Source organism: Chrysochloris asiatica, unplaced genomic scaffold, assembly GCF_000296735.1.
Source record: "Chrysochloris asiatica unplaced genomic scaffold, ChrAsi1.0 scaffold00266, whole genome shotgun sequence".
NCBI classification, from domain to species: domain Eukaryota; kingdom Metazoa; phylum Chordata; class Mammalia; order Afrosoricida; family Chrysochloridae; genus Chrysochloris; species Chrysochloris asiatica.
Window position 1 is genome coordinate 1,723,927 of NW_006408784.1, and position 10,774 is coordinate 1,734,700.

Here is a 10,774-nt window from a genome sequence, read left to right on the forward strand (position 1 = left end):
ACGAATAAGAAAGATCAAAGAATTGATGCCTTTGAATTATGGTGTTTGGGAAGAATATTGAATATATCATGTACTGCCAGAAGAACGAATCAATCTATCTTGAAGATATACAGTCAAAATGCTCCTTAGTAATGAAGATGGAGAGACGTCATCTCACATACTTTGGACTTGTTATCCCGAAGTACCAATCCCCTAGAAAAGAACCTTACGCATGGGAGAGGGTCTGAGAAAAAAAGGAAGACCCTCAGCAAGACGAATTGGCACAGTGGCTACAACAATGGGCTCAAGCATAGGATTGTGAGAATGGTACAGGACCCATCAGGGTTTCAAAGTTCTATTGTACGTATAGGGACGCTATGAGCTGGAACCGACAAGAAGACACCTAACAACACCGATATTTTTGTTATTGCTATAAGCGTTTCTGGACTCGGGCGGGTTGGCTGCAGGGCGCATTCTTACACAGTTTGGAAGGGAGATCGCCTTGAGGTTCTTGGGTGCGAGGGTCCCTCCTCGCCCGCCTACACCCATCACAGAGTGGGCGTGGCAAGAAGTTCCGCCGGCGCCATGCCCCGCCCCACCAAGCTTTTTTATAAAGGGCACGGGCGCAGGCGCAGATTGCGCAGGCCCGGTCTGGTGGTGCGGGAGGTCCTGAGCTGCTCGATTCACGCCACCTACGAAGTGCACCAGAAGTACCATAAGTGGAGCGCATGGAGGGGCACGCAGGCTCCCCGGGCCAGCCCCCCGCCCGTCCGGTGGCGTCGGTGCTGTTCCGCGGCCCTGTAGAGCCGATCATCTTCCTTGCCAACTTCGCCTTAGTCCTGCAGGGTCCTCTTACCACGCAGTATCTCTGGCATCGATTCAGTACCGACCTCGGTTACAATGGCACCCGCACCAGGGCCAGCTGCAGCAATCACAGCGTGGACCCCGCAATGAAGGTAACGGCGGTGGGAAGCGTGGAAGCCGTGGTGTCAGGGCTTAAGTGCAGCTAAGGGGTAGGTTGGACCTGTTAGAAGGTAGAGGGGCCCCTGTGAGGAGTGGATATTGGACAGTGGGTGGAGCCAGAACAAAGTTGGGGCCTGGGAAAGAACTGCATGTTGGGGGGATACAGTAAACTTGGTCTAATAAAGCATGGCCTTGAAAGTTAGCAGAAGGGTGTAAAACTGTGGGAATGGGGCCGTAGCCTGTTCCCCATATAGGCTCAAAAGAAAGTTTTGGAAAGTTCTATCTTTCCAAAAATAATCCTCATTCTCATAGCTTCCAGGATGGTGATGTTTTGGGGTGGGGGGAACCCAAAGTAAAGAATGGCACCCGACTAAGGCTTATGCCTTCACAGGAAGTGGAGACCCTCACCTCCCACTGGACCCTCTACATGAACGTAGGCGGCTTCCTAGTGGGGCTTTTCTCGTCCACCCTCCTGGGGGCCTGGAGTGACTGCGTGGGCCGCCGCCCGCTGCTAGTGCTGGCCTCATTCAGCCTGCTGCTCCAAGCCGTGGTGTCCGTCTTTGTGGTACAACTAGAGCTCCACGTTGGCTTCTTCGTGCTGGGCCGCATCCTTTGTGCCCTCTTCGGCGACTTCAGTGGCCTCTTGGCAGCTGGCTTTGCCTCCGTAGCAGATGTCAGTTCCAGCCACAACCGTACCTTCCGAATGGCCCTGCTGGAGGCGTGCATTGGGGTGGCAGGGATGCTGGCAAGCCTTCTGGGGGGTTACTGGCTGAGGGCCCAGGGTTATGCCAATCCCTTTTGGCTGGCCTTGGCCTTGCTCATAGCCATGACTCTCTATGCAGCATTCTGCTTTGGCGAGACCGTCAAGGAACCAACACGTGCCCGACTCTTCACGCTCCGTCACCACCGATCCATTTTCCAACTCTATGTGACTCCATCCCTGGAGAAGTCTAGGAAACATTTAGCCCTGTACTCCTTGGCTATCTTCATTGTAGTCACTGTACACTTTGGGGCCCAGGACATCATGACCATCTATGAGTTGAGCGCACCTCTCTGCTGGGACTCAAAGCTAATTGGTTATGGTTCTGCGGTTCACCATATCCAGTACATCACCAGTCTGCTGGGCCTACGGCTTCTTCAACACTGCCTGGCTGACACTTGGGTGGCTGAGATAGGTCTGGCTTTCAACATCCTGGGGATGGTGGTCTTTGCATTTGCTACCATCACACCCCTCATATTCACAGGTAAAGTATGTGGGCTCAGGCATAGCTTATTCCAGGGGCCAGCCACTCTGCCCCAAATGGGATTAATGTCTTTGAAAAAAAAAAAAAGCATTTTGCCCCCAGCCTGCACTGGAGGGCAGTCAACTAAGAAACCTTTGTTGTTAAATGCCATCCTTGAGGGTGGGGGGGGAACCTTCTTTGAGTAGCCAAGTAATTAATCCACATTATCAACCATAAATATAGCATAAAAGATACAAAAGTATGGCTCATACACTCACTAATTGCTTCAGCCCTTGTCCTCCTTTACCTATTCATGGTGTTCTTAAACAAAGTCCACACCATTAATGCTTCAGTACTAACTTCTGTGATAAGAATCACAGGACTTTAAATAGCCTTGGTCAGCTTCTTTGGATTTTTAAAGAAACTGGTCTTCTCAGACCACAAATACGAATATTTCACTTACTTCTGTTTTTTTGGAGGGAGTAGGAGAACGCATAGACCCTGTAAACTGGGACTGGCCAGGAAATGAGGAAATTAAGCTGTTTCCCCCGCCTCCCCTTTCTTTGATCTTAGTTGTGGTGAAAATATACACACCGAAACATTCTCCAACTTTTATGATTCAGATTTACAATTCAGTGACACAGTTGCAATTTGATGACAGTTTTCATGGGCCACCACTGTAGCTATACTTTCCCAAAAGATTCTACTATCATTAACATAAATTTAGTACTCCCCAGACAAAAACTCCCCTCTACTCTCTCTCCCACCATTATTGGCATTAATAATCTTTGGTTTCTATATATTTGCTAATTTCATATAAGTGAGATGGCACCGTATTTGTCTTTTTGTGACTGATGTGTTTTGCTCAGCATAATGTTTCAGGGTCATTCGGGTTGTGGCATGTGTCAGAACTTCATTACTCTTTATGGCTGTATAATATTCTGTTGTAGGTATGTCTCATATTTCGTTTATCCATTAATCTGTTGGGCATTTCACAATAACCAAAGGTTGATTCCACCTTTTGGCTATTGTGAAAACTGTTGTAGTGAATCTTGGTGTACAAGTGTCTGCATTGCTGTTGCTTTCTTTTAAAAGATGGTTTCTAAGGCCAATGCAGGCTACCCATTAGCCCTGTGGTATGTGCCTCTGTGATTTCATTACATAGCAGGAAGTATTTATTAATTATATTGAGTGTATGTATTTTGTGCCAGTCACTCACTATACAGTGGTGAATGGAGCTACTGCCCTTCCAGAATTATTGGTTGGGGTGGGACAGGGCTCAGAGATAATGCAGAGAGAAATAAGTCATATTTCTTAAGAAACATGTACTTGTTTATCAAGAGACACCATTTTCTGCAGGTCTCCCTGTTCTCGGAGAAGAATCTTCTCACAGGATTGGCCAGAATGAGATCTCATTAAAAAGAGAGAGAATGTATATAGCAAAATACTAAGTTTATGACCATCGTTCTATAATTAGTTGATAGCCCTAGAGCATATTAAAGTTTCTCGTTTACCATCTGTTCAAAATTATTTTTTAACTTTTTATTATGAATTGGGTGAAAGTTTACAGAGCAGATCATCATTTTTACATTTAACAATTCACACACTTCATCACGTGATTTCAATCACTTCAACATAGCATCACTTTTCCCACTTCCTCTTTGTCTCCTATTTTCATTCCTCCTTCTGTCCTAAACCTTCTGAACTTTGTCTTTGGGTAGATGCTTCCATTTTGATCTCTGGTTGATTATTCTAAGATGTATATACTTCAGTGGAGTCCTGGTGTGGCACTGTGGGTTAATGCGCTGAACTGGAAGGTCGATTTGAACCAAAAGGTCGGTGGTTCAAGCTCACCACCTGCTCCTTGGAAACCTTATACAGGGTCGCCTTGAGTTGGAACGGACTCAACAGCACTTAACAACAACAATATACTTCACTAGTGTTATTATTCCCTTTATAAACTTGTCTATTGGACTGAAAATTGAGCCTCAGTGGTGAGTTCAGTTCTAGACCTGAATGAAGGGTAGCTAGGGATCATAGTTTCAGGGGTCTCTGCCCAACTAATAAGTCTGGTCTCTTTTATGATTTTGAGTTTTATTCCACATTTTCTCCACATGTAATGTAATCCCTTTCAGAGCCGTTGGTAGTGGTAGCTGGGTCCCATCTAGTTTTTCTGATCTCAGTATAATGGAGTCTGATGTTCACATAGTCCATCAGTCCATTGGACTGTTGCTATGTGTCTTCAATCTTCTTCACTCTTCTTTTCTCCAGACAAGGAAAGATCAGTAGTTGTACCTTGATAACCAGTCACAAGTTTTTAAGACCTCAGTCTCTACTCACCAAAGTAGGATGTAGAACATTGTCTTTGTGGACTATGTTATGCCAATCTACCTTAATGTCTCCTATTTGGTTATACTAAGAAGTTTTCATAACTTTGCCCCCTGTCTGCTCCTCCACACTCGTGGATTTATTTGCAACAAATAGGATGTGTACAAATATCCTCTGTCAAACCTGTATATATGTGTGGGTATACTCTTGACTCTCCCTCTCATACCTGTCCAGGCTATATGTCTGTTCAGTTGTATTGTCTTCCCTTTCACATAAGTATTAATTTCTTCCAAAGTTTGAAACAGTCTGTCTTCCTTTGAAGTCTACTTCCTCACCATTTGGAAGCTCTGTAATTACACTGTTTTCCCTTTTTACTTTGTAATTGTCTTTGTTATAAATTGATATTGCTGATTCCCTCTGTTCATTTTTATAGTTTTATTTTACTTTGAATACTTCTATGTCTGGGTTGATTTCTGGATAGTGTCGTCATGTATGGTAATCTCAGGTTGTTGTCTACTGTTGGTTATCTTTCCAAAGAACTCCCTTGAGTTTTTATAAGATGGGTCTGGTTTTTACAAATGCCCTTTTATCTGGAAATGTCTTAATTTCGCTGCTGTATTTGAGGGATAATTGTGCTGAGTGTATGATTCTTTTATTGGCTTTGGCTTTGGCAAATTTATGATATGTCTTGGTGATTTTCTTTTGGGGTTCATTCTGCTTCTTGAATGCATATCTTCTCAAATTTCTTGATGTGAGGCAAGTTTTCTCCCAACAACTCAGACTTTTCTCTGTACTTCTTTTGTCTCTTCCTGTTCTGGAATTCTAATCACACGTAAGCTTCTCTTGTTGATAGTGTCCCACATACCTCTTAGACATTCTTCAGATTTTTTTTGTTCTTTTTTCTGATTGTTCCTCTAGCAGGTGAATATTGAGAGATTTATATTCAAACACATAAAATCTGCTTTCCATTGATTCATTTCTACGACTTTGCCCTTTCAATGCATCATCTGTTTCTGAAATCTTAGTATTCATCTTCTGGATTTCTTTTTGCTGTTTGTGTGTGGTTTCTAGTTTTTAATTTATTTTGTCGAATTCAAGGAAACACTATAGTTTGTTCTCGAAGTGTTTTCTTGAATTCATCTAAAGTGTTATCTATGTTTCCCTGATTTTGCCTACAGCTTTCTTAGTCTTTCTCTCAATTCATCTAAGGCACCTAAATATAATTCTTTTAAATTCCTTGTATCAGATAGTTCCAATGCCATTTCTTCCTCAGAGAGGTCTTCTCACTCCATATTTTGGAAACTTGTGGCTTATTTCTTCATGCAAACTCAAATTGTCTGTTTTCTCTGAGACATTGTGGTGGTGTTGTGCATGTATTTAATTGACGATTGTATTTCGGTGTGTTCTTAGGCACTCACCACCTATAGAATGTGGGTGTGTGGTTCTCTGTTCACTGTTTATGTAGCACAGTTTGGGGGTGGGTTTGGCTGGTGTTGATGACTCTTTACCAATTATTAGGTGGTATAGGAGTGGATAGTGGCCCTCACCCCATAAGTGGGGTTGAAGATGGTATGGGTGTGACTGGGCTGTATGGTACATGGTTGGTATCTCCCATCAGGTGTCACAAGAAAAATGAGAACAGGAGGGGAAAAAATGAAAATAATAAAGAGGAAAAAAAGAAGAAGTGATGGGGAAAGCAGGCAGACACATAAGTGGAGTGTGAGATTCTACCTGGCAAAGCGATGACAGCAGAGACAGTGGCAGAGGCGGTGGCATGGAGAGACAGAGCCGCTGCGGGTTCTAGGCCCATGGACTGAGTAAGGCTGTGTGCCTGTGGGCAGGAACCCTTTGGACATTTAAAATGAATGTTTTATTTGATTTTGCATGTGTACATCAGTATTTTTGCCTTATTCCTTTGTGAAATATAAGACATGAAAGGGAAGCCCCAGGGAGGAAGTAGAATAACTGTTGTTGCAGGGAGGGGAGTGTAATCACTGAGATGAGGCAAAGCAAATAATGTGTTGAATGTAAAGCAGATGATCGCGTCTGTTAACCGGCACTCAATTCACAATAGAAAGTTAAAAGAAAATAAAGAAAAGCAGGCTAGTAACAATAAGAAAAAAGAAGGCAATGACTTGTGGTCGCATCACTGCAATTTCTGCCTCATGTTGCCTCCTCTTCTGTATGTCTTCCCCTCTGTCATACCTTTCTCTGCTTCCCTCTTATATGGATACATGTGACTGTATTTAGGCATTTTACATCTGCAAAGGCCCATGTTCCAAATAAGGTAACATTTACCGGGATTTCGGACCTGATGTCTTTGGGTAGCTGTTTTTCAGTCTACTTCACTTAAGAGCCATCTGCGATGAAAACTTTGTATTCCTTTTACAGATAACAAGTCAGGCTCATGTAGGTTAAATATCCAAGGTCACACAGTAGTGAGCAATAGCACAAGGATTTGAACTCAGGGCTGACTCCAGAGCCCATTCTTGCTTTCTACGTCCTGCCATCTCCCAATCACGTGCCCAGTGCGGTGGGTGATGCATGCTGTGACCTTGAGAATATTCTAACAGGAAAGCAACTGGAGAATCGGTTTTCAATCATGAAACAGGTGACAGATGGGCCAAGTGTTAACAAAACTAGCCTTGATACCTCCTTGACCATTGTCTCCCCATCCTCACCATCAAGGAAGTTCTACGTCTTACCTGAGTTCCAGATGGGGTGCCATATCATTTGGGAACTCTTCTCCCCAACCCCATTTTCTGATGGTTGTTTATTTCTTCACAGGGTACGGGCTCCTCTTCCTGTCATTGGTCACTACACCTGTCATCCGAGCCAAGCTCTCCAAACTGGTGGGCAAGTCAGAGCAGGGTGAGTGTCAAAATCAACCTGAGGTGGGCAGATGGCCTGCCATGGGCTAGGGGCTGCTTAACTTTCACCCTCCCATTCTGGAGAATCGGGGAAGAACAACACACTTGTCAGATTGCCCAGGAACCGTGGTTCCTTGGCATTTCAGACCACAAAGTTGGGATCTGCAAGCAGCAAAACACACTTATGTTCCTGGTTGGTAACCGGAGCATAGCATTTACTCTCTTCGGACCTCTGCTTTTCTATCTGAGAATTGGATGTGATGATGCTCGAGTTCTCTACTTCACTGGGTCAGAGTGTACAAGCTTGGAGGAAGTGAACAACCTTATGAAATAGGTTTTACTGTCCCTGATCAATAGATTAGGAAATAGAGACCCAAAATGTGCTAATTGACTTACAGGTCATTCAATGAGTGGGGGAGCTAGGATGAAAACCCAGGTCTATTTTTAAGAGCAGTGGGTCTCAGGATCTAGATTTAAATCCTGGCTTTGTCACTCAATGACTGTGTGATCTTGGGCAGGCCCTTTCCACTTTTTGAGCCTCAGTTTCCTTTGCTGTAGAATGAATGGTTTGAAGCTTTTGAGTCTATGATCAATTTCTGTTGAGTTTCGTAACTCATTTTGCAAGTTGGACTTCTGTTGGCATATCTGTAATGGACAGCTTCTCAGGCCTCTGGGTGTTTGAAACATCAGCTCATCCCAATTCATACATTCAGCTGCTCTGGAAGAATAGAGACCCTAGTGCCACATACAACCCACCATGGGCTCTGTTGTCCTCAGAATCCATGTGTCTTCATTTATTTACTCAGTTTTTCTATCACCTTCATTCACTGTAACCTCTTTTTCTATCACCTTCACTGTAAGATGCTAAGGGGAACACGAGAAAAAAACAGTCCTACTACCTGGCTTCCTCTAAGGAGCCAGACTCTGTGATGGGTGCATTATTGACAGTCCATAAGCAGGTACTGTCTTTAGAAATCCTGATGTGGTGCTTAGAATAAACACTGGACTGCTAACCACAAGGTCAGTGGTTCAAACCCAGCAGCCACTCCTTGGAAACCCTAACCAGGGTTGTTTTGAGTCAGAATAAACTCGACAGCACTTAACAACATCTTTATGTAACAGAAGGGGGGATGGAAACTCAGGGAGGATAAGTAACAGGCTGAGGTGTCTCTCTGCATGCTGCAAATGGTTAATTGCTTGACTATTAACTGGAAGGTTGGCAGTTTGAACCCCCCCCCCTCCCCAGAGGTGCCTTGGAAGACAAGCCTGGTGATCTGCATTCGGAAGGTCACAGTCTTGGAAACCCTATGGTAGTTTAACTTGCAGACATGGGATCACTATGAGTTAGAATCAACTATATGGCCACTAACAGCAACAGGAGAGCCAGTGATTTCCATGCACAACCTCACTGACTCCTTGTCACAGCATGAGATTTACAGATGAGGAAACAGACAGGTTATGTGACTTTCCCCAGGTAACACAGCTATCAGGTGGTGATGCTGGAGTTTGGAGTCTTACAGAGGGTGGTATTTATTTCTTCACAGGTGCTCTCTTTTCTGCTGTGGCCTGTGTGAATGGCTTGGCCATGCTGACAGCTTCCAGCATCTTCAACTCACTCTACCCAGCCACGTTGAACTTCATGAAGGGGTTCCCCTTCCTCCTGGGTGCTGGCCTCCTCTTCATCCCGGCCATACTGATTGGGTAATACAAGACCCTGAACCCATGCTTATAATGGAGCCCTTGGTCCAAGTCTCAGGCCCAGACTGACTCTCCCCTTCCCCAAGAGCAAGCTGGAAGTGTGGGTAGGGGAAGGGTCAAGTTAACATTGCTTCTTGGTAAGGCTGTGTTCACCCCCAGTCTCCCTCCTTACCCCTCCTTTCCTGTTTTTGACGTGAAACTATATTGGCAGAAACGTGCTAAAGGAAGCCTGGAGAATGTTTTTAACTTAGTTGAGCTGGGCTACAGACTAAACTGGTCCACTCCTTCCCTATAGCCTCAGCGCCTACTGTCTTTGGGCCATTGTCTTCCACCTCTCAGCTTGGGGAGAAAGTGGGGGCTCCCTGGCCAGCCCACTTAGAGAAAGACTGCCACTTCAGATGGCAGTTGAGAGTCTCCCTTGGCAAATCTGATTCTTCTCTCTGGTTTCATAGGGTGTTGGAGAGGGTTAATCCTCACAGTGAATTCCAACCATTTCCCTGATCTGTCTGGACCAGAGGACAATGGAACAGAATGAACACTCACCAACTGGAAAGATACCTCTGGGGTCCCAGTCACAGCGGCATCCGCAACCTCCCTCAAAGCTACACCAAGACTCTGCCTCAGCCACAGCGTGCCAACCTTCAACTCTAGTGTATCAAATCCTACTTCACAGGCCCATTAGGGCAGGCAGTGTGGGAGCCACTGGGCACCCTCTATGCCATCTGTCACTTAGAACCCTCCAGGGGAGAGGAGAGGCCCTGGCGGAGGTGACACTTCAGGGAACAGCTAGCACCGAAGGACTGGCCAAAATGGTACAGGGCTCACTTCATGATGTGCACACCAACCACCAGTTGCTCTTAGTGATGAACATTGTGTCTAGCCTTGGGGGAGAGGGCTGCTGTCTGTGCTGGGGAACTAGTCTTTGTCTGTGGCCTGCCTGTCACAGAACCACATGGTACTAATCATAATAAATCTATATAAACATTATAAATCTATGTAAATGAACCTTCCAGTCTCCAAGGCATGGGGCTCTGAGGCCTCTTTTCCTGTTTCTGATCTGCCTGCCACAAGTCAGAGGACAGTAAGTGCTGAGATGGGCAGGAGCCCCTGAGCTGCCACAGGCTTGAACTGGGTGTGGGCCAACCCAGGCTTCATCTAGACCCTCATTTTCTTCTGAGTTGCTGGGAGAGACTGGTTGGCTTGCAGGAGGCTAGCAGAGAAGCTGGGGCAGTGTCCTGACTTCCCGTCTGAGACTCGGGAGATCCAGTCTTTGAAGGTGCCTATACTGAGCTTTCTAGTAACAGGAAGCCCTCCAACATCTCTTATCAATTGGCATGTCAGCAGAGCCATGTGCTGAGATCATCCCCTGTGCCTCCATCGTAAGTCACTGGGACCTTGGGAGGTTACTGATTCCCAGAGATGAGGGGCCCATTTCTAGGGAGTTTGGAGGGTCTGGATCTTAAGTTGAAAGGCAGACTGTGCTTCATATTAAGGCACCGAAACACTCCAGGTGGCGCTTGACTTCTATACAGTGTTGCCCATTTCTACCATCATCTCCCCTGCCCTGCCAACCAGTTTCCTGACTGAAAGTCAAGCAAGTGAAGGTGTCCAGGACCACTGCAGCCGAGGCCCCTGTCTCTCTCTGTCCGTTATACAGTTGGGACACTAGGCAAGGAGAGGGTTTCCATCAAGTGTCAGCATGAGGCAAGGAGA

General features: G+C 45.4%; 1 protein-coding gene across 2 annotated transcripts; it reads left to right on the plus strand.

Annotated features, from left to right (window-relative positions):
* Positions 1 to 707: 707 nt before the first annotated feature.
* Positions 708 to 9,562, plus strand: SLC46A1 (solute carrier family 46 (folate transporter), member 1). Of its 2 annotated transcripts, XM_006874210.1 has the most exons (5): positions 708 to 935; positions 1,334 to 2,186; positions 7,281 to 7,364; positions 8,908 to 9,064; positions 9,514 to 9,562. In XM_006874210.1, exons 1-5 carry the CDS (start codon positions 708 to 710, stop codon positions 9,560 to 9,562), a joined length of 1,371 nt encoding a protein of 456 aa, XP_006874272.1. The 2 variants fall into 2 exon arrangements, with proteins under 2 accessions (XP_006874272.1, XP_006874273.1); XM_006874211.1 differs by lacking the exon at positions 7,281 to 7,364.
* The last annotated feature ends 1,212 nt before the right edge of the window (positions 9,563 to 10,774 follow it).

Excerpts from the sequence above, each read along its gene's own strand:
- SLC46A1 (XM_006874210.1), top strand. The coding sequence starts at position 708 with ATGGAGGGGCACGCAGGCTCCCCGGGCCAGCCCCCCGCCCGTCCGGTG. Across the intron at positions 936-1,333 it reads GCGTGGACCCCGCAATGAAG|GAAGTGGAGACCCTCACCTC; the intron begins GTAACGGCGGTG and ends ATGCCTTCACAG. Across the intron at positions 9,065-9,513 it reads ATCCCGGCCATACTGATTGG|GGTGTTGGAGAGGGTTAATC; the intron begins GTAATACAAGAC and ends CTGGTTTCATAG.